At 40.2% G+C, this 24,127-nt stretch overlaps 1 protein-coding gene across 1 annotated transcript in view; it reads left to right on the top strand.

Moving 5' to 3' along the window:
* The first annotated feature begins 10,749 nt into the window (after nt 1-10,749).
* cspg4 (chondroitin sulfate proteoglycan 4) overlaps nt 10,750-24,127 on the top strand; it is a 28,963-nt gene continuing 15,585 nt past the window's right edge. Inside the window, exons 1-5 of the mRNA XM_026175228.2 lie at nt 10,750-10,907; nt 13,191-16,724; nt 18,078-18,266; nt 18,466-18,741; nt 23,672-23,848. Of these exons, the coding sequence (XP_026031013.2) occupies nt 13,197-16,724; nt 18,078-18,266; nt 18,466-18,741; nt 23,672-23,848 (4,170 nt within the window). The 5' untranslated portion in view covers nt 10,750-10,907; nt 13,191-13,196. The remainder of the gene's footprint in view (nt 10,908-13,190; nt 16,725-18,077; nt 18,267-18,465; nt 18,742-23,671; nt 23,849-24,127) is intronic.

Here is a 24,127-nt window from a genome sequence, read left to right as displayed (position 1 = left end):
AATGGCCGGCAGATATTTCAACTAAAAGTGGTCTTAAAGATTTTGCTTTGAAAGGCAGATGGCTCTATGAGAGAAGGGCAATATGAAGGGTTGTTATAGTCATCACAGATTATAGTGTTGGACTTGTACTGTTGCTACATCCACGCACGACACAACTGCCAAAGGGTGTGAGTTATGTACAGTAAACAGTGGCTTGTGTTAGAGGATGCATGTTGCCACGACGTCCCCTCAGGCTAACTGCGGTGCGCTGAGTGGCCGCCGTCATTGATTGACTTGGCAAGCTCACGGGTTCTGTTTCCCCTCCCCCGGGTCAGTTTTGTCACCACATGTTTAAACCATTACCACTGATGTGGCATGAATGTTAAGATCCAGCAAAACCAGTGTTTGCCTTTAATGCGTAGCCTTCCCTGTTTTGTGTAGGCAGGCGTGCTGTGACTGGACAGATGTCAGTGTTCTCACTGAGAAAAAGAAGGTGATCAGAAGGTTGCTGGTTTGTGCGCAAAGACAGATCTGGGCAAGTGTGTGTGTGTGAGAGAGAGAGTGAGAGAGAGAGACCCTCTAGGTGTGTGTATCTAATTATGCTCAGCATTGCTGGAGCCCTAATAAAGGGTTGAATAAATATATTTTTCACACTGGTCTATTTTGAATATTTTGGTTTCAGCCATATTTGTATTTGCTTGAAATAATCCTGTAAGGACACAATAAATCTTAGGATTACATAAAATCCTAAAATGTATTCTTTTTTTTTCTACAAATCAAATTTACCAGCTGAGCAGTACTGTAGTATGTAGTTGAGTATAAAGTCCAAATCCCCTGTGCGTTCCTCCTCGTCTATTATGCCTGCTACTAAAATTTTTCCACTAAGAACCAGTATTATCCATCTTCAAGCCAGTGCTTCAATAATAAAACCAAACCCTGCAGAACTGTGGAAAAATGAAATAGATGTATTTGTTGGAGCTGGGACATTAGACTGCTGTTTAAGTTGTTGCGCAGCGTTTCCGGGCTTTCCATGTTAAATGCTGTTTACTTTGGACTGAAGGCTGTGGGGCTGAGGAAGAGTGAGTTCTGCACAGAGGGATGCTAAAGAGAGGTTTGGGGTTGGGGGGTAGGGAGCGCTAGTAACATTTTCCCAAAAGACAGTTGGAGAAAAGGAGCTGGGTGGAGCAGGGTGGGCCTCTTCAACGGTAGCCTGGTGGAAAACATTTATCTGAATGGCGGGAGACGGAGGGCTGACTCAGCCAGCGGGCACAGAAGGAATGGCTGTTAGCTTGTGAGATCCTTAACCCGTGGCAAAGGGAGGGAAAGCGTGTGTGCGTGTGCTCATAGCCACTAATAGGTGCAAGGGTGAGTATGGGTGTTTATGTTTGCACCGTGTACTTCTGTTTTTGGGTGTGTGCACTAAGACGGTTTAGAGTAACGCCAGTTGATGGAAGGGTTTCAGAGAAAGCATCTGGATAAAGCATTTATCTGGGGTACGGCTGCGAGGGTGGTAGGGAAATGAAGGTGGGGGCAGTCTGAGCTGGAAAGGGTCAGTCTGGTGGTGTGTGCCTTCAGCTGGTTCTCATTATGGAGCTAATGTGACACTCTGATCTCAAACACACACTGAGTCTGCAGACCTGGTTTAAAGCCGGATATGGGTTTTGAGAGGCCCCTACACTGCAACCTCTGTATCACAAGTTCCCCCTCTTTAGAGACTAGAGGCCTCATTTACAGATAAGCCTCACCTTTAGATTTGGTCATGGAAAGAGTGTGTAGCTGTGAAGGTTGAAACTGATGTGACAAAGGCTCCTTTCAACATTTAACTATTGTGAGGAGAGAAAAATGTGGCGTTTTGGGTAACTGACATAAAATTAAAAGGTACCAAGAGTTTGAATACTATCCACCTTACAACTAAATAAATCCAATTTTGTATTGTCTGTTACAGGGGTGTCAACCATAAGGCCTGTGAAGGAATTTGTACATTTTTGCACTTTTAACTGTATTTCTTCCTTACATAAAGACTTCCTCCATGGTTTTTTATAACCACACTATTATAATTAAATATTAATTAAATAATTAAATGACAGAAAAGTTCCTGTAGAACTTTTTTTTTTAATTAACAAAAACTTTATATTTTATAATTACAGGACAACCTGGGCAAAAACAAGCCAAGACGTCTTCTTTAATGTACACAAGGCATTCTTTTGAAATTGCACTTTTTCCCATCCTAGGTCCGGCCCACTTAAGATAAAAGTATGTGGCTCCCAATGTAAAATGACATACCTTGTCTGCTATATAGCATGAGGTGAAGTTGCAGCCAGGACCACATAAAATTGACAAGTCATTTTCTGTTTTGAATCAGTGAGACCCAAATGAGAGAAAGACATAAAAATAATTTAACTGATCTGTCTGGAACATAAAGCCATTTCTATCTAGTGTTCCCAGGCACTGGACCCCAGCTGAGCAAGGTTTCTTGGTTTAAGGTGCTAAATCTCATTCCCTGTGCTGACATATAAGTGGAATGATTTATGACAGTGAACTGCTATTCAGCAAAGTACGTTCCAAGGCACTGAAAAGCCAATGTCATGCTGATAATTAGTGGAGGAGTGACTGATGCATGCAATCGTACTCATAACTGCAGTCACGAGGGTACTCAGTGCGAAAGCTGAATGGAGCTATTGATACTGTCAGAAATGACTGTTAACGATAAAAGAATTAGGATGAGAGCAAACACGCAGACATGTACTTTCAATACCCCCAAAAAAAGTGTGGCTGTGGAAATTACACGACCAAACGCTGGTGCTGTCACGTCTTCTCTTCTTATTCATACTTCAATTGTGGCAGTTCCAAAAGTGCCTTAGGCACTCTCAGTAGTGTGCAACAGCATACCAGCCATATGTATTGTGAAAACATTAAAACCCAAGGCACAACAGAAGACACAAACCTCAAGAGCATAGTTTGGAGATATTAAGAGAAATATTAACTGTAGGGGGAGAGTTGAGGTGCAACATAGAAACACAGGCCCCTTGTGACTACTTATCTAACAAAGCCTGCAAACTGAAAAGAATGCCAAAATGTCTCCTTTCACCAAGATGCTCTCTACTCAGTTGATATAAGTGAAAAATTGGGGGCAAGAGCCTATTTGAATTCTGTGTAAGCTAAATGAACTGAGAGCAGGCGCTGTTTAGCTTAGCCTGCTATGCTGCTACATATATTAGCCATATGCCCTTCAACTTGTAGCATTTATATGCAAACTAAAATTTGTTTGTGGAGCACTGAGGTAGAGATATGTTGGCATTTACTGTTATCAAAACTAATGACTTTTTCCAGCTTCATGCTTTTATGCTAAGCTATGCTAACTAACCTCTGGCTCCAGCTCCACCATACTTAGAGGCAGATTAGCTTTCTCTCAAAAAAAAACAAATAGGTGTGTTTAAGATTTAAAACTTCGATTTAACTGTTTTTAAACACATATATAGCAAGTGTGATAAAGAATAAAGAAAGCGGTATATAAAAAATATTTAAAAAAAAATACTTTCTAAACACCTCTTGTGCCTCATTAAAGTAAACACAGTACATTCAGGAAATAAGCTGATGCATGTACTTCCAGTAGATTTTTTGGTTTCTGAGGATAACCCAAGAGAGATTAAAAATAAAAAGTAAAAAAACAAGTGTGCAGTGATGCAAATTTCATCACCAGATGATGAGCAGGAGGCTCCAAGCAGACAGCCACATACTGGGTAATTTTGGATTCATCTGCACAGAGACTGCACTACCATGTGCCAACTACCCATGCACCCTTCAGCTGGTCTTCCAGTGGACTTAAAAGAAATATAACAGGAATGGCTACTGGTCCATGGAGCCTGCAGTTGTGTATGTCCAAAACCGAGCATAAGCCCCACTTCAGGGCTTCTGCCAAGAGAAGTTCCCCAAGAGGTGGATGAAAAGTTGCTAAAAGGTTCCATTTAATATTAACCGTGATCTTTTTTCAAAACCTGCTAAGCTAATTTGTTGACTAAACCTGAGGAAAATGTAACTGAAAACTGAAAAAGTTTCCTCCAGAGATGGACTTCAATGTGGACTCATATCAGCAAACTGATATAGGCTGTATCAGATAAATCATAATGATAGGGGGGGGATTCTGTCATGGGAAAATTAGGGGTTTATGATGTCTATTAATTAAATCCAGACTTTAACCTGGGTATGATGTGGTATCACACTTTGAAATAGGGGCTTAAAATAACCGACATTAAAATAATTTAGTTTAATTATCCGTGCTAATCACGACACAACAACAGGACACAGAACGTCTTTGCGCTCCCATTTTGTGTTGACATTGTAAATGTTAGAAACTTAAGAGGCTGTACTTAACTGTGTGCTAATTTCCTGCTGCTATTACTCTTTGGTCCATCAATGCTGTGGGGGAAAAAAGGCCCAACCATTCTAGCTACCCATCCATTACATGCTGCGCTCTCAGTTTGTTTTTTTCACCTTTAAGCTTCTTTTCAATCAAGCACTGTAGGTCAATGAAAATCCTCAGTTGGCCTCTAATTAGATTTCAGATGTGAAAGCACAGAAGGACAGTACACTTTCTTTACCGAACGATGCGAAAGATATCACTGTAAAAAAAAGTCTTAGATTTGATAGTTTGTGTGCAATTTTTTCCTTCCTGTCTGCTCCCTTGACACACTGTTGCAGTCACTTCTCACATGTGAGACTTCATTAAATGTCCTTCAGCTCCATAAACAATTTCAGGAGCTGAGGGAAAACAGAGAAAGGCATAGCTACATGTATAAATAATCACACATTAGAATATCTCTTTCAAAACATGACAAAAGAAAGTGTGTGTGCTCAGGCGTAGTGAGGTCCATTTATTGTTAGGGGGATTGCAGGTTGAAATCCTATGGGGCGGTCCACTCCTCTGATGTCACGGAGAGATTATTTTAACAGGACTCACTGTGCGGGACCTTGACCATGGTTTCCGTAGCTCAGCTGGGCTGACAGTGGCACGCTTTGTATTAGTCAGTCATAAACTACAGCAGAGCCCCAAATCACTACAATGCATCCGTTCATGGCTATGTTTGTCTTACAATGCTGTTTGGTGAGTGAGATCATCAACTGAAGTCATTAGGATCACAAGTCTTTTAGCAGAGTTTTAGGAGCCAAGAGCCTGCAAATTAATCAAACACCTTAGTGGTTGGAAAATTGAAATTCAGGAAAAGCATAGCTTGAAAATTTGAGAATGTCCCATTGTGTGCTTTTAAACTACCATAATATATCTTTGTCTGCTGTGGCCTGAAAGAGTTCAGTTAGCATTTCAGGGTAATGAAGCCCAACTTTTGAGGGGATATTTTCCCTGAAAGCTGTGCAAGAGAGTGTACATGCTGTAAAAAGGCGTTCGTGGCAACTTTCTGGAGTATACAACAAGACTGTTCTTTGGCTTTCCAGTCATGGGATTGGATGTTACGCAGTGGTAGGGTACTCCCCTATAAGCCCTGAGTTATCCTGCTTTTTTTCCTTCTTAAACTAAACAAATGGGTATAAAAAGACAGATAGAAATATCTCTGTCAGTTTTATGTGTTTTTATTTATTTATTTATTTATTTGTTTGTTTGTTTGTTTGTTTGTTTGTTTGTTTGTTTGTTTGTTTGTTTGTTTGTTTGTTTGTTTGTTTGTTTGTTTGTTTGTTTGTTTGTTTGTTTGTTTGTTTGTTTGTTTGTTTATTGGAATATTGGAAAGTCTTCAGTTACACTAATTAAAGACACTACCACTTTTATGTCATTCCAAAGGGAGTGCTTTTCCTTTCATTCTGCATGGAGACCAAGCTTTTCAGAGCAGAGCACAAATCCAGACAGCATGAGTCTTTCACATCCTCCACTCCACGCTTTGTCACAAGTCCATTTACCTAAGCTAAAATTACATTGCACTTCCATTCTCTTTTCACAGAGAAAGGTCATAATTTTTCGTTGCTGCCGCTACCCCTTGTCTGTTTTGTAAGCGTGCGTTTTATAGAGAGACAGCCTGAAAAGTTGTAGGTTATTGCCAGGGAGGAGGCTTCCAGCTGTGGCCTCCACAAGCCTTTTTTTAAGTATTGTACCTCTTCAATCTGGCTGTGATTGGAGTGTCTCAGAGGGATGCAGAAGTGGATAGGGATTTGAAAGGGAGGGAGGGGGCTAGAATTATGCAGCCTGCTTTCACGCTAGCATAGCTGGGTCTGAGAAATGGCTCCTTAAAGCCTGTAAAAGTGTGTCCCTGGTGACTTCTGAAAAGTCTGGAAGGGATCCTCATAAAGCAGCACTGTCAAAGTATGTAGAGTTGTGGCTCAGCTCTCTGCTGTTTAAAAGCACTGGAGCTAGGACTATTGTCTTATGGAGAGTGCTGTATTCAGAGTCTCTAAATGTTTTTGCCAAAATGCTCACTTCCTGAGAACATTTTAAGAACGTCTTGATGCATCCTCAATCATCCAGGTAAGTAAATCTCCAAAAGTTGATTCTGTTCATCTAGACGTAGTGTTTTGTTCCTTCAGTGGGCTGGTTTCAGTCATTATGCAAATGTACTGTTTATAAGATTGGGGAAACCTGCACTCAGCTGAGACTGAAGAAGTTACTTGGATGAGTGACGAAACGTTTCTCCCACTGAAAACGTTACGTCCAGATGAACAGAATGAACTTTTGGAGACATTTTAAGAACATTTTTCTTCTGTTGGAAATTTTTTTTTTTTGAAATCTGTATTAATATAGTGAATCTGAATGTTTATTGAGGGATGACAATGTCATCCAGTGGTTAGCACTCTTGTCTTACAACAGGAAGATTCTTGATTTGAACCTCCTGGCTGGGTGGGGCCAACAGCTGGAGTTTGATGCTCCCAACAAGTTGGTTCTGACATATAGTTATGACTTACAGCACACCCTATATCAAACTTATGGTATATTAAGAATATTATGTTAATTATTTAATGCTGCTTTGATTATGCTCAGCAGCATATTTTATTCAGCATCTGTCAAAGCAAAGAATTGGAGGGAGGTGGCTGGGGTGGATGGTGGGCATATGAAACACAGGCTCTGTAACTGTAGTAAAGGATAGTAAAGAAATCCATTTAAAGAAAGGTTGCAGCTTTAGTGCAGTGTTGAAACGCCATCCATCCTCTTCCACTATGATATTTGAAATACTCACAGCTGATACTTGGCATTTTGGTTTGATAAATAACAATAAATTATCAAGGCTGTTCACTCAGCTGATTAGTTGTAATGTGCAACTTCTCCTGTTCTCTTCCAAACCCTAACAGTACATTGAGCTGTCTGCAGACACAATTAGAAAACAAATGTTTACCACAGGTCTAAGTGCTATTGACCCTTGCAAAGGATTATAATTGTTTCGTGGTAATGACTGAGTTGCCATGTGGCAAAAACAATATTGCACTTATAAGCTCTCAGGTTCTGTCTGTGGTTAGCAGACTCTATTTTTCATATCCTTGAGCCATCATGCCCTGTTGCAGTAGGCAAAACCCAGCAAAGGAAAGAAATGGCAAACATAACCTCTATTTATAGTCAATCTAACCATAGCTTAACCATGGGTTACGCAAGTAGGTGGTTTGTTTGGATTCCAAGCAGTGTTACCATGACAAAATTTGAGAAGAGAACCACACACAAGGTCCTTTCTTCTGCTAAATATTTCAAACAAACAGAATAAGTACAATAAATAAAATAGCATTATTCTGTTTATGCAGTTAATACAAAGTTCAAGGATATCAGTTTTCACAATTTTCTGCATATAGTTTAAAGATTTCCTTGAGTGACTGTAATGAGTCATTTAGCACCCTGAATCCTTAGTTCATGTGTATCTGCCACATCTTCACACTCACTTAAAGTAGGACTAAAGCGATACTGACTGATCAGTACGGACATGTCACAGGACACAAAGTCTTCTCACTGTCTCCGGCACTTGTGGTCAGCGTGTCTCTCTTCCCTATAGCTTTTCCGGACATGTGTCACTAGCCTGGGACCAAAAGAGGATAGAGAAGAGGAGGAGGAAAGGGAGAGGAAGACAAAAGGGTAATTCATCCAGCGATTCTTAAAAGGGAGGAAGACTCAGTTTCCTCCGAGCATTATAAATACAAGAGCAGTCAGTCATCAAATTATAGCCATCTGCATTGGCCTGAGACCAGGATTCTGCTTGACACAGAATGGTTTGTGTTAAAGTGGTGTTAAGGGGGAGGTGTGGTAGTTGAAGCTTATCAGAGACTGTGCTCTTGGGTGGTTAAACTTCAACACACAGACTGACACCAAGTGTGGCAGAAGAGCCACAGCTCCAGCTTACATCCTTTGGGAGCAATGATGTTCCTTTCTGTATGATGATGCCTTGTCAGCAAAATCCCCTCAGCTAGTTCCCATCTACATCCAGCACTGAGTGCCTGGAAGATGGAGACTGTGGCTTAGTCTTACACTGCAGGAAAAGAGAAGAGAGGAGGTTTGTGTGATGTACAATTCATTTTCTGTCATCCTGGAGGTATCTCTTTGCAAACATATTAGGAACTGTTAACACTGAACAGGTTTCACCAAGGGTGCAGAGACAAAAGAAGTGCCACAGAGCGAGACATTTATACAGATAGCATGTTGAAAATGTGCTTTTCCTACGTGAAGCCTATTCTACACAGAGCTTTACACAGCTTAGATGGAGAACTAATGAATTCCAGGTCCAGGTACACTGCAGAGAGTAAAGCTTTTGTGTGTATCATTAGAAAATGTGCTCCTTTTTCCTGAAGGCAACAGCAGCAAGCTGAATTTGAACCAGAAAATCCCCAGGCAGAATTGTCTTGGCATCGCTCTCTCCTTCAGCTTTTTATCCCCATGCTCAGTGAACAATCCAACAAAAGCTCGGGTTTAAGAACCATGGAGCTCATTGCGATTTTCTTTGTTAATGCAATTGCCTGTAAGAAAAGATTCTGTTCCCCCATTTTTCAGTTTCAGCCTAGAGGGTCCTATGCAATTAGCACTAGTATTTCATTTAGAATACCTTAGCTTTACCAAAAACTCTCTGAACTGTACTATAATAGCCTCTGGCGCAGTCAGTAACAGCTAACGACAATAGACTCCAAAAAGTGACATTTTGCAAATGAATGATGTGTAACTACAACAATTTCGTCCAACTCTCTTGTACAAATGACATTTCCATGTTCTGTAACATTTCCTTGTTGAGTTGTCAGGGCTGGTTTCATTGTCATTGTGATTTCTTTCACTTTTCTTTGTTGTTATTCACACAGTATGTATTACAAAGTTTAACATGTGATAATGTCAAATCCACGTGTGATATCCGTGGCGTTTCTGTGACTGCAAAAAGTCTCTCTGTGTGCTTGGCCTTGTGCTTAGACCATTCATCACTGACTTTGTTCATGACAGAGCAGCCCTGGACCCAAAACTAAATGCCTCTTAGTTAAAACGCAGAACCGTGGGCGTGACGATAAAAGCTTTGCTTTCGTTCTTGCTGACATCAAAATGATTGTCTTTGTTTACATTTTCAATGTTTGTTGCAGATCCGCAATGGAAAGGCTCACTTACAGGATGAGAGACAAAAGGACAAAGTTAGCCTTCAGTGTTTTGAAGTTGGCAGCATGACATTAATGTAGACGCAACCCAGACATAGGCTGTCCTTTACAGACACACACACACTCATTTGTTTCAGCCCTGAGAAAGTACTTTTTTCCATTTATAGTTATGAATGTGAATTCTCGAGCCTGTCATATTTTCTTCTCCTCTCCTTAATGCCCTATCGCATGAAGCCTGCTAGGTTAGTTGATGCTGCTGCTGATTTTGAGGGAACATTTTGTCCCTCATGATCTCCCAGGAATTTATGAACTTTGACACAACACTGTCTCTATCTCGCTGCTGGACTATTCCAAATATTCCAAAGCATTAGCACTGGCCGATCAGAACATTGCTTTCTTCACTGTGAGCTTCTGTGTCTTGGACTATCACCCTCGTGATGGCAAGTGGGCGACTAATTCTATATCTCTTGGCTAAAGCCATGGAAAACCCATGGCTGAGGAAACGGGTTGTTGGAGGTGGTCCAGTTTAATTTCAGAGCATGTGCACTGGAAAATAATTGACTTCCTCCCCGGTTTACATTTTGTCAAGGGCTCGAGAGAGCACAGTCCGGGGCAGGTGGCTGAATTAGCATATCATTGAAAATGAGACAGCTCAAGCCTGGGAAATCCTGCTCCCCATGACTCTATGTGCCCGGAAAAATCTCCGCAGGGGTAATGACTGATGTCTCAGTGAGAGAATCCCTTTGAGGCCACAGGAGCTCCTCTTCAGCCAGGAGCAGCTGGAGGACACCTGATAATATAGAAATCAGTGCCTGAGAACGTTGCACTGTAAAATGAGACTGTATTAAAAAATGCTCCTCTAATTGGTTTCGCCAAACTTCCACATCAGAATTCAGGGAGTTGCCAGTCAACAGCTGTAGGATGAGTTGATAATGTGTCATCCTGTGCAGGTGTCTTTTTGTGTGGGCCACTGTAGTAGGCCATGTTATGCTTCCACAGTGCAGACAATGCAAATGATCATGCAAATGAGGCTATTTTATGTTTAGCTACAAAAGTTTTGGTGCCTTTTCCTAGAGAAATGACAAACAAGACATATGGTGCAAAGTGAAAGAAAATAAGTGTCCGTGTATGTATCCGGGGTATAAAAACAGAAATGTCTTTGATGTATAGGATAACATGATCCATATATTATACTTTCAGATAACCTACATTCACTCTTCACAGAATCCTACTTTGGGGACAGCTTCTGTCATTTAAACGCCTTCCAAGATGTCTCCACCTTCCAGTTGTCACTAAAGTTCAAGACAAGTCGACGAAGTGGGCTGCTACTCCTGGCTGCTGGGAACGAGGACTACCTGTTCCTTGAGCTCCAAAATGGGAAAATACAGGTGCGGATTTAGAAATGGCAATAATCTGAGCCCTTAAAACTCTTTTTAAACAAAGCAGTGTTGGCACCCATTGGATAACCAATTCAAAAACAGAGCAGTTGTTCAAAAGAAGAGGCTAAAACAGACAACTGCATTTCTATTTGCAGCTCTACGGGAAAATCAAGTCTAAGGACTCAGAAAGAACAAAAACACCTTGAAATCAGCATAACTTATTGTATTTGTAGAGAAGTGTAGTTCCACACTTCAACTTCAGCTACAGTGCGAAATATGTTATTGTCAAAGTCACCTATGCATAGTACAGAGAGTCCTGTTTCAGAGTGTTTTGTTATAGTGAAATAATAAACAGCTAAAGTGATTTACATGGAGAAATGACCTCAAAATAGTCATTTAATCAGGGTAATTTGCTTAATTTGTCACACATTAAAATCCCAAAGAGATCACGAGTGAAATTACTAGAAGAAACAGAATGTGTTATGAATGGGTTATGAACTACGTGACCTTTAAAGTAGTCGTGAACTCTGTTTCAATTCAATAAGCTACGATTACTTCATCGTGAGTCCCTCTAAAACAGGTGGATTGATTATATTCTTTTGGGGGGTTTTGTCTTCTCTAGTTCTCTCACTTAAATGAAAACTGTTTATGTCTATAATAAATAAATAATAAATTAAAGCAGTAAAACTCTCATCAGTTACGGTGCGACCGAGACATACAGACTTTTCCCAGAAGGGACAATATTGCTTCATTTTCAGTGAGGAGAAATCAAAGGTTATTTGTAATAAAAGGAAATATTACTAGTCGACGTTTTTCAGGGATATCAGATACATTGAACAAATAGAGTCGAGGCGCCACAAAAATGAAATTGCCTTTTCTGTGAGGGATGTTAAAGAATCATGTAGTTCAACATTTTTTTTAAAGAACATTCAGATCTCTGATTTTATTAGTGAAACTTCTGGGAATTAATTCATTTTCTAAATGAGTTAATTACTTATTAATTATGACTTCTTTGTCATTTGCTTTGGTTTTGTCATACACTGCTTGAATGTTCTATATTGTAAAAAAAATTTAATTTGTCTTTCATTAGCCAAATAATTAACCTGCAATCAATTGTAACTGACAGGATCTGGCAATGATAATGACCACAGTTCATTTATGACAAAACGTTTGAGGCAACCACTGATTTCTTTATATTTCTTGGAAAATGGGAAATTGGTGGAGTGTCTTATTGAACCCAGAAAATACAAACATACATGAAAATACAATATATAAGGAAAAAAACTGCTTTTCACTCTGACAAGATGATCCCACACTGCTTAAAGAACGTTGAGGTCTGGGCTTTGGGGAGGCCAATACATGACTGACGGTGTCACATTGTGTGTTTTTCCGTTCTGGTATTCTTTTAGTGAATTGGCAGTATCATAGTCATGGTGAAAAACGAAGCCATTGCCAAACAGACAGCTTTAAGATGTCACTGCATGGTGTAAACTGCCAAATCTGACTGTACTTTTCTTCTTCCTTAATTTCCTCAATTTTGACAAGATCCCGAACACCGCTGACTGAAATGCAGCCCCCAAGCCATGACTCTCTCCATGCTGATGATTTAAACCAAAATGTACAAATTTGGATTCATCCCTCCATAAGAACTGTTCCCACTGATTTTCAAACCATTTCTTGTGTGATTTGGCATAGCTCAACCTTTTCTCCTCATTTCCTTTCCTTAAGGACACCCAACATTCCAGTAAGACCATTTCTGATGATGCCTCAGCAAACAGTAGATGGACTAGATGCATTTCTGAAGTCCTGTGTAGGATCATTGCTGGATTTTTTGTATTTTGTGTAGCCACAGTACTGGCTCATTCCTTAAGTTAGATGCTTTTTTTAATGCTTTAATGAGTTATAGGTTAGTGTTAAGTAGCTCAAGAAACAAATAATAAAAAAGCATTATTTTGAAAGTGGTCAGGTACAAGGACTAGACTGAAAATGACCCAAAAAAAGCAGCCAAAAAAGAAAGTCTACAAAATGATTGCTCAAGACCAAAAACGAGGGGTGACTGAAAACCTTTGCACAGTATATAGGGTTGTTTTTTATAACCTTTTTTAGTTAAACCATAGTGAAGTAAGTCATTAATGTTAAGTATCATGTCCAGATAAGAGTGCAGAGATAAATTCATATAATAGCAGCTCCAATTAAATGAACACAAAGAAATACCCAGTGTTCCACAATATACAAAAGATGCAATGCAATGTAATTTTTCAAATGAAATAAATGATGTTTGTTTCCACGTAGGCTCGGATGAACATGGGGGCTGGTGAGGTCACGCTGTCCTCATCTGAAGGAGCATACCTGAACAATCTTCTGGACCACAAAGTCTCACTGACACTGAAAGAAGGCAGGCTTACCATGACAATTAATGATGTCTTTTCAACATATGTTCCTGTGAGCAATGACGGGGGGCAGCTCAATATTGACCAGGGCATTTGGCTTGGAGGAACTGAAGACCTGCATACTTCGTACCTTAGCAATGCCATTACTCCTTTTCGTGGCTGTATGACTGAAGTCAAATTTCAATCCCATCAATTTGATATTCTCACTTCAACATTTAAACGATGCCAAGACACAAAGGAAGCCTGCAGCAATGAGTTTGAGGCTGGAGATGGCGAGACCACCAGTTTCAGCACCCCTGATTCTTTTATATCCTTCTCCACCTGGAGTGGAGGTAGTGGTTCTCGAAGGGCCTTGGAATTTCTAATGAAAACCACCATTGAAGATGCCTTACTTGTTTTCCATCCTGGCCAAGATTCGGACTTCATTGCTGTTGGTGTTGTGAAAGGCTATCTCAAAGGTTTACTGGACCTCGGTAGTGGTATGGAGGCCCTGAAGAATATGCAAGTGCGGCTGGATGACGATCAGTGGCACAGAGTTAAGATCGAGATCAGTCAGGATTCTTTTGTTCTTAATGTAGACAGCCAGTCTTCCTCCCTTTCCCTTGACCCATCACAAAAACTGGATTTGGTCGGAAGCCTGTATTTAGGGGGCATCCAGGCAAAAAGGAAGGAATTCTTCCATGGCAATGGTTCATTAGGTCGCATCTATCAGGAAGATTTGACAGACGAATCCTTCATTGGATGCTTGGGAGAAATTAAAGTGAATCAGAAAGACAGAAACCTGCAGGATGCTCTGGTGACCAAAGATATTCATGTTAAATGTGAAGGAGAGGACTATGACTACTCAAATTATGACGGGGAATTAACCTCAACTTCCCCTACAATCAGTACCCCACATGTTTACATTGACTTTAATCAACAACAGCACTGCTACCCAACAGAAAACACGACAGAGTTATTTAGAAATGTGACCAAGCTTCTAGATGTCACCCCATTACAAGTGCCAGAAGGTGGAGAGGTTTTTCTTGATATCAACAACTTAAACCCTACATTTGACCTCAGTGCTGCAAACATGCAACAGTCGCAGATTACCTTTACTCTCGAGAGTCTTCCCTCATATGGCTTAGTCGATATAAACATTAACAGACAACACATTCAAAAGTTTACTCTTCTTGATATTGTCAATAAGAGAATCAAGTATATGCATGATGGAAATGAAAGGCTTGCAGATCAAATCTATTTACAGGTGGTTGCTCAAAGTGATTTCTACCTTCCAGAATGTTTAAAAACTCCTCACAATTATGTCCTCCCAATTGAAATTCTTCCAGTTAAGGATACACCACAACTTGATATAAATGAAATCTCCATCGCTGAAAATGGCCGCACTCATTTGAATACCAGCATCATGAGGTTGTTGGATTTCGACTTGAATTGTGATGACTTAATTATAACTGTTACTTCAGAGCCTCCCAAGGATTTTGGTTACTTAGAAGACAGAGAGAAACCAGGAGTAAGCATCTCAGAGTTCGCTTGTAAGGACCTGGAAGATGGAAATATTTATTTTGTACACAGAGGTGGTAGTACTGGTATGATGACCCTAGACGTGCCTTTTGAAGGATCAAGCCTTTTCACTACTTTTAAGTTGTCCGTGATACAACCGGATTTAACTATGGTCACTAACTCTGGCCTTCTTTTGTCACAAGGAAGCAATGCATCCATAGACAATCACAAGTTGGCTGCTCTCGCTCATCCTTGTATTGGCGATATTGTGTATAACATCACACAACCTCTAGTGTTTGGAGAACTGCAGATTCTGACAAATGACGGAGTGTACAAACAAGTCACAACTTTTCATCAGTCTGATTTAGATCAGAAGCGCCTTAGGTATGTCAGCACAGACTCAAGTGACCAGGAAAATACTGTGTTGGAGCAGATCCAATTCAGCGCTCATCTGGGGCGGTTCTCCCTCTGGAACAATACTTTTGCAGTCATGATTGCCCCTGCTCAAGTGAAGGTTTCTCAGCTGGTACCACTGGAAATGGAGGCTGGTGAAGAGCAAACAATCACAGACCTTCAAGCTGAATTCATTGACAAAACCCCAGACCCCAGGACAATTAAATACATCCTCATTACACCCCCAACACTGGGAAGCCTCCTGTTGTCAGACAGAGAGCTGGGTGAGGGTGACATGTTCACCCAAAAAGACATTTTAGACAATGCCGTTAGCTACAGGGCCCGAGTGCGAAGAGCTGTGGATACTACAGATCAGTTCCAGTTCAAAGTCTTTGCTGAGGATCAGCACTCTCCTCTGTACACCTTTCCGATCAATATCATTGCCAGCGCTGATGCCCCTGTTTTGACTAATAAGAAGTTGGTTGTGTTGGAGGGCAGTGAGCATGGTCTTAACAAAAACTACCTTTGGCTGGAGTCTTCAAGTTCTGTTAATTTCCTGTATCGGGTGACTCAAGAGCCAAAGCATGGGCGGCTAATAAGGGATTCCCCACCTGGAGTTGCTAGATTTGAGGGGGCGATAAGAGTTTTTAGTAATGAAGATATTGAGTTTGGAAGGCTCGTTTACAAGCACGATGGCTCCAAGACAAGCAGTGATGAGTTCCATTTTTTGGCAAATGAAGAAAATGCAGAGAGAACTGTGAGCGATGTTTTCAGAATATCAATCCATCCCAAAAATGAGCATACTCCTGTGAGGACAGTGGATAAAGTCTTCAATGTGGTCCGTAACAGTCAGCGCCTGCTAACAACAGATGTCATTCAGTTCAAGGACAATGACTCGGGTTTCAATGACAGTCAAATCGTCTACGCTCGTGAGGGAATCCTTTCGGGCAATATTGTCTCAACATCACAGCCATCACAACCCCTTTTCCGCTTTACACAAGCCGACCTGAAAGATAAGAAAGTCTTATTCATTCACCACGGAGCAGATCGGGAGCGCTTTTCACTCCAGGTGTCAGATGGCTTCCACAAGACCACTGCGGTGCTTGAGATCCAGGCAGGTGAACCCTACCTGCGAGTGGTGAACAACACAATCATCGTCATCGATCACGGAAGCACCAAAACCCTTACTACCGCCCTGCTGAGTGCAGAATCCAACATGGACATCAGACATGACAGTGAGATTACGTTTCAGATTACATCCCCACCCAAGGATGGCAGAATTATTGTGAGTGGGATTGAGGCATCAGTTTTCACAGAGGAAGACCTGAAAAAGGGTGTAGTCTCATATGAGCACAATTATGAGAGTCTGAGGTCCAAGGACTCCTTCAGCTTCACTGTGCAGGCAAATGGACTTTCCGAAGAGGGCACGTTCAGGATTAAAATATTTAAGCAAGGTTACTTGTCTGAGCCTGAGGTGGTCGTCAATGCGGTCATCATTTCTTACGAAGGAGAGCACACCGTAATCAGCAATGATCATCTCAAGGTACTGTTTACTGATTCTGTAATTACAATACTTTTTTGTATTAAGAGAGCTACAGTCAACAGTTTGCTTTGCTGACATTCAAGTTGTGCAGCACATATTTGCTTTTATTAAATAAGAAAGACTATGTAGTAGATATGATCTTCATATGACAGAAATATCGTCTTTAGAAACATATTTTCTCTTTGTGAAAACGATCTTTCCCATGAGTCACCAAGCAGACCCTGCTTTTAATCTATATTATAACCACATGAAAGCAGGGCTAAATATGACTTTACAGTCGCTGCTTTTAATTTGGTTTATGTACTAAATTGCACTCTATTAAGTGCAGAAAACAGAGCACTAAGTATCCCCCGAGGAGCTTCCTGAATCCCACTGTAATTTATAAGATGAGCCTGCATGCAGTTCATCATGGAAGCAATTAATGCAGTTTAAAATGCTGATCCATTCATTGCAAGCTATATGTAAGACCTTGACTAAGGTCTAAATAATAAATCTGAACATACACTGGTTTTACAGTATGAGATGCATATTAAATATACAGTGCTGACTGCACAGTATACACAGTACTGAAATATGTATGGAACAAAGCCTTGACAGAATGGCCTTTACAAGAGGTAAAATATTGACTTTATTTCTGGGAGTTTTTCCAATGTGTGTGTCTGTACAATGAAATGAAAAGCGGTATGATCTTTTGAAATATTGCCGTAAGTGAGCATGCTACAGACTCCAAGGCTCCGCGCAGGCTCGAGATTAAAACTTCTCAAAGCGAGATGACCATAAATCTGCCTGCGCGTAAATCTGCAGCACGGCTCTAACTGTTGTCAAATGCCACAAATGTCTATTGAAGTTTCTGTTCACAATGCTGTCTAACAATGTGTCTTAAGTCTATATTAGACACTATAGCAGGGCTATTAATTATATATTGTGAACTAAAAATACAACTAAACTGTTTTAATGCTACAGAGAACAACTGTACTGTATATTTGTGTACGCAATTGTGGATGTTCAAACAGGGGAACAACAAAATAGCTGCAGTTTTTCAGTGCTGCCACTTCCAATCTAGATTTTCCAGAATTTTAGACAAGTAGCTAATTTCTTGGTTTTGCTAACTCTTGAGGTTGTGCAATATTTTTTACATTTTGCCCAGAACAAAGTATATCTAAACCATACTTCAAAAGAGTTAGAAACAGCAAAAGATTTCAACATTTTTTCTTACACATGCAATGCTACAAATGTACAGGGTTCTTCCAATGCTCGCTATGTACAGTCTGCATTATTGTCAAGCTACCAAACACTTAGGATACATATAAATCTTGAATATTAAATTAACAGGATATACCTTTGACTTGTTAGGTGGAGCAAGCTGACATTTTGCCCAGTGAAATGATCTTCACAATCAAAGAACCGCCTCAGCACGGTCATGTGGTCAAGCTGACAACCAGTCCAGACGCTGAGGCCTCACCTGTCCTCGACTACATCCACTCTTTCACTCAGGAAGATATTGATGAAGGACACATTCTCTACGTGTCTGCACCCACCCAGGTTTTGCTTTGTTTTTTCCTTTCTTTCACTAAACATATTCAGTTGTAACTAGTCAATTACTTCTTCTTAATCCCGTTCCCTTTCATATTCACAATGAAACTAAAACTAGACGAAAGGCGACCACAGCTTCTGACAGTTTTAAGGTACAAGGTTTTTCTCTGAACATCAATAAATTATTTCCTACATTTATCTCTTTCAGCGGCATGATGTCTTCACACTGGATGTCAGTAATGGTTTTAACACAGTGGAGAACCTGCGCATGTTTGTGAACATCGTGCCCCGGATAATCCCTGTCCAAGCCCTCAACTTTACTGTGAAGGAGGGCCTCAGCAGAGTAATTAATGCAGACATTATTAACATCTTGGACCCCTTCTACAACTCATCAACCATTGACATTTCTGTGGATGAACCACCAAAACACGGGGATATCCGCTCCTTGAGTGGACAGGAGCTTTCTTACTTTTCATTAGAAGAGGTAAGCAGACAAAGCACATCGTTAATGAGCTCTTCTGCTCTATGCATGTCATTTTTGACGTTCATTATTTGCAGTACATGCGTACACCAATGATACACTTCCATTAACTGTTACTACCTGCCAGAAATGTCTAACCTGCCAGCATCATGAGGAACGAGCACGTGTAGGAAGAAGAATCATTATTGTAGCCACTCGGAAAGTGGGTTTTGAAGTTCTATTAAAAATCTGACATTTGTTGTTGCCCTGCAAATTGGCAGGAAGAAGCAGTGCAAACTTTTTATTTACCAAATGGCTGCTTGCACCAAATGGTTAGCTTATGTGCAACACATGTGGTGCCAAGTCGCCCAAAACATTTGATTTTCAGTATAACATTGTAAGGATTAAACAGATTTCTTTGTGTCTTGTGTCCATAAAAGGAACCTGAATTTCATTTGGACAAAGATTCATATATTTTTGTCACACTGGGTCCAAAAATATTCTCACAAGAAAAAAAAAGCCATCAATGGGCAGTGTAACATCTTTCTCACACTAGTAGGGAAGGGCAGTTGTTCAAGAGGATTACCACAACAATGCGTCACTTTGGAACTTTTCTCAGCTACTACTCGGTGCTGTTTGGATTTGTGTAGCTACACCAGATGGAGAGAGGAGGGAAAATCTGGGAGCTTCTGCAGCACAGCTAGCTCGTCTCACTCCATGTGGTTCAGACACCCCAGCTTTAGGAAAATATGAAAAATGCATGAGTAGTTACCGGTGGAAAAACCTCATGCATTCTGAATGGACCGCATAGTTGAGTGGAGCTAGTTAGACATATATCTTATAGCTCCTACATCTAACCCACTGCTCTGCTCTACTTTGCTGAAGCATTGTGGAAAAACTGACGATGCCTTTGGAGCGCCTGCAGCCAAAATAAACTGGCTTGCTAAATTCCTATAATAATATGTGAGTGCACACAAGCTCTCCCACACTTTACTAGACTCACTCATGTTGTGTCTTTAAGAGTCTAATGTGCAGCTCCAATGAGTCTGCTGCAATGAACGCTGGGAGAGAAAAAAATCGTGATACTTTTTTTGACATATTTGTACTTTTTCTTTAATTTTTCTTCAAATGTTATACTCAGAGAATCCAGTCCAGTTAGTTATCCCAAATAGGAATTCAGGTTCAAGCCTAATTTTGAATATTTTTTGAGTCAACCCGCAATTATTATAAAATAAATATAAAATAAATATTTTAAATATATATATAAACATTATAATATATAAATAAAATAATAAATGAAAACAGCTTAGAGGGGAAAAAAACTAGTGCCGTTTTCTTCGGCCATCTGTTAGCACAATTAGCCACACAGCAGGTCATGTTATTCGTTAGATAATTGTAAAATAATCCAAAACATAAAGTCAAGAAGTCCAGCTGAATGACTTGAATTAGACGAGGTGATGATCAGTAGACAGCTCGCAGCGACAGTCACCTTTCACTCTAAGCAGGCGTGCTTTTATTACACACTAATGACCAAATCTGCTTTTGTACTACGCTTTAAACATTCCTACATAAATTAGGAAATTTACAGTCGACAAGGACTGACTAGCTTTTGGAGCCAGCCTCAAGTGGCCATTAGACAAATTGCATTTTTTTGGGGACTTTGTACACTGGCTTAATTTTTCCCATCCCAAAGGTGCCACATGGGAAAGCTGTGTTTTTTTTCTGCTAAGTTCAATATTATTTGAAGCTCAAGTAGGAAAGTCCCCAGATGTCACTTGGGAATGCACACTGGACTTATTAGTAGTAGTGCTGCAATGAAGACATCAGTTTGGGCACTGAGGTTATGTAAGCCTACGGTTACACAGAAGAGTCTACTTTGAGAAAAAATTGTGACTCATACAGATTCACAGGAACGCCTGCCACAATAATTTCAATTTACTTTATGTGCCATGTGGTCCAGATGGGACATAAGCACAGAATCTGTCATATGAACATCCAGTAACATGAAACACTTTGTTCCAATATGTCTTTGTTTTAATCGGTTTCAGCTTTCCATCAGGTCTCCATTAGGTCTGCAGTAACCTATTAAAGTCTGCATTGTCTTCTTTATATTTTCACACAGTGCATGTTTTCTGAACACTGCAAGCATGCCTTTGCCATTTATACTCCATAGTTCAATAGCCAACCAGACCAAGAGACTTTTCATCGGCCTAAAATTAGACTAACATAAAGTCTGCAGCTAGTAATAAACACAACCATACACATCAGCCTTGCTGAGTTGGCCAAGTGTCCAATTACCAGCAACTGTTTATTGTTCCAGCAAGCAGACTGATTTTCTCTCCGACTTTCCCTGATCAGTAATGATGATGAAGGTTGTTATTCCAAAAGGATGCCCGTCATATGGAATCCATTCGCCAATTGCTGCTCTCTGAAGCAGGTCCCTTCATCTCTGTGGCTTTCTGGCTTTTGTCTAGACAAAGATCTAATTGTTCTCTTTGCAGAGAAGTGTTCTGAATCTGTAAATGTGTCAAAAAGTATCAGCGAAGACGGATGTTTAAGTTAAATTATTCGAGCCATTCGGCAAAGATTTTAAACAGGAATGCAGAAAGGTAAAGCTCTTTGTTCGGCCCAGCCACAGCCGCTGTTTTCTATGTAGTTCCCTTAACAATGGATGACTGACTCTTTTCTACATCTGGTTTCTCTCAAGGTGTCAGCTCACTTGCTCCTGAGCTGCTATCAGACAGACATTTAAATCCTGATTATAGCCTTTTCTCGACTTTGAAAGCTGGTATCATATTATCTGATTGGAGAAAAACAAAAATAATACAGGGTGCGCTATAAACAATATATTCTTCTCATCCTTTTAAAATATAATCCTTTTAAAGAAAATGTTTGAAACTATACTTTGAAACACTTTCTTTGCAAAGATGTGTCCAATGAATATTAGGTTACATCTAGAAGACAGTGGGTCTGGCTTCACATTAAAAAAAAGTCTATCAAAAACTCCACTTACCAGCAACTCTACTGCCCGCTTACATACGGTAAGTTGTTTATTTAATCAATGCAAAAGACCGATCTTTATGCTGAGCTGGGGAAACTTTCTCCTGGCAAATTTGGCATATTTAACCAATTGATTTATGACCCAGACCAGAGAATAGTATTTATCTTCTCATCTACAGTAACTCCAGGCAAGAAAGCAAAAGAGCCTATTTGTAGACTGCTTTTAAAAGTTACAAAGAGCATTGTAACAAAGTGCAGTTGCAAATTGTTCCAAGCTCAATTTGGTGGACTACCCTTATCAGTGCCTTGATTTCGTTACACTTGACTGTAATAATACAGTATTGTGGATGTAGTTTTACTGTCTCACTTGCTGTGAAGAATAAGCATATTGTGCTTCATATGTGACGAACACGTTGAATCCATCCACGTTTCAAACTACAGCCCTGCGCAAAACTCTTGAGCCGACCCTCATTTTGTTTTATTTTTCTACGAAAATGGGAAATAGCTGCAGCGATTTTGTTGAAATGCGCAAACACAAATGGAAATGCAGTATACAAAGCAAAAACAGTGTTTTCAGTAAGCTTGAAAGTCAGTATTTGATATGACTACCATTATTCACAATCTGAACTCCCTCAAGCAAACTTTCTTATAATTTATTTAACCAGTAGTCAGGAATAGTTCTCCAGATTTCTTGAAGGACATTCAAAGCTCTTCTTTGGATGTTTCTGAATTTTGTTCTCTGAAAAAGATGATCCCACACTGCTGTTTTTCTCTCCAGGTATCATTTGTTGCATTGCCAGTCTGTTTGGGATCACTGTCATGATGAAGAATGAAGTTGTTGCCAATCAGACATTTTCTGTCATTTTCTGTATCGCAGTCATTTTCAAACTGTGGTATGCGCACCACTGGTGGTACGTGGGCTCCCTCTAGTGGTTTGCGGGAAGTCTCCCCCCAAAAATTAAGATTAAATAATATAGCATGTTCTTATTGAGGGATTTCTGAAAAATTTAAACGTACAGCTCTGCTATCACTTCTGACATAAATGAAGACAGAAAACAGCAGTGACGTTTGTATGGTTACTGAATTTGGGCTAGCTGATATAATGATGTGCCACATGGTGGCTAGCTACGCAGCTATGGTTAGCATAATGCAAACACATTGAAGCTGGAGGATGAAAGCTAACTTTTTTCCATTCAATAAAAGTTAACATGAGGGTTCCTGGTGGTTAGGGACAAATGCAATCGCATGGCAGGATGCTGTAAATGGACCAAACTTCAGTCAGGAAAATACTGAGATAATTGCTGAAGCAATACCAGCAATTGGAACCAAAAATTTGAATTCATCACTCCATCAAATCTGTTGCCACTGATTTTTACTCCAGTACTTGTCTAATTTTGCATTCCTTGTCCTTTTCTCTGTGTCTCTTCCTTAAGAATGGTTCTTTGTTGTCTGTCATATGTTGACCTGTCACCTTGAGTTAGCTGCATTTTGTTATAATTAAATGATAGGTGTTAAGTGGCTTAACAAACAAAAACAAAAAAGAAGAAAAAGCATTCCTCTGACAATGCACAGCTATAAGTACTGGTCTGACAATGAGTGGCAATAGATTATATGGAGTGATACATTTTTGGTTCAAAGTTTGGAGCCAGTAGCTAAGGTCTTTGAAATACCTTGAGAAAGCTATTGTTCAAGATCACTTTGAGGAATGGCTCAAGACTTTTGAATAATGCTGTGTGCAGGTCATGATCTTGAATTCCTCCTAAAAGATTTAACCAGGTTTATAGAGAAGTTACGGCTCCCTGGTTTCCACTGTGTACAGATGCTAAGAGACACAATCACACTGTAAAATTGAATCCCACCTTTGAAGTTCATCTAACCTTTTATTATGTGTTCTGCCACTCATGAATCATGATGAGATCTATATAACAACTGGCATCCTTTTGGTCTCTTGCAGATGAGACGTGGAGAAGTCTACTACATGCACGACAGCACAGAGAGCACCGAGGACAATTTTACACTCTCGCTCTCTGCTTATGACATTGACCGCAGGAGCCTCCCTTTCACCATCTCGGTTACTGTCATACCTGTCAACGACGAGCCCCCGAAACTGACGCGCAACACCGGAACAGAGGTAATACTTTGCTCTTATGAACGTGTGATAGGTGACCAATTCTCCCACATGCTCATCAAGCCAGAAAAGTTAACATATTGAAACTCCCTTATGCTTATAAAGTGTTGTACATTTTACCCGATATCAATTCAAGCTGACCACCAGCTTTCATTCCCTGTGAAAGAGAAAAGAGCACATGTTTATTGCAGTATTTCAAACATTATTGGAGCAAGTTATTAGATGAAAGTGTATGTATTTGGTCTCTCTGCTGCAGTATGCAGGAAGAGAGACCTAGTTTGA

This window comes from Astatotilapia calliptera, chromosome 7 (assembly GCF_964374335.1).
Source record: "Astatotilapia calliptera chromosome 7, fAstCal68.1, whole genome shotgun sequence".
Lineage (NCBI taxonomy): Eukaryota > Metazoa > Chordata > Actinopteri > Cichliformes > Cichlidae > Astatotilapia > Astatotilapia calliptera.
Note: the sequence above shows the minus strand (reverse complement) of the source record. Positions and strands in the feature narration are given on the sequence as shown.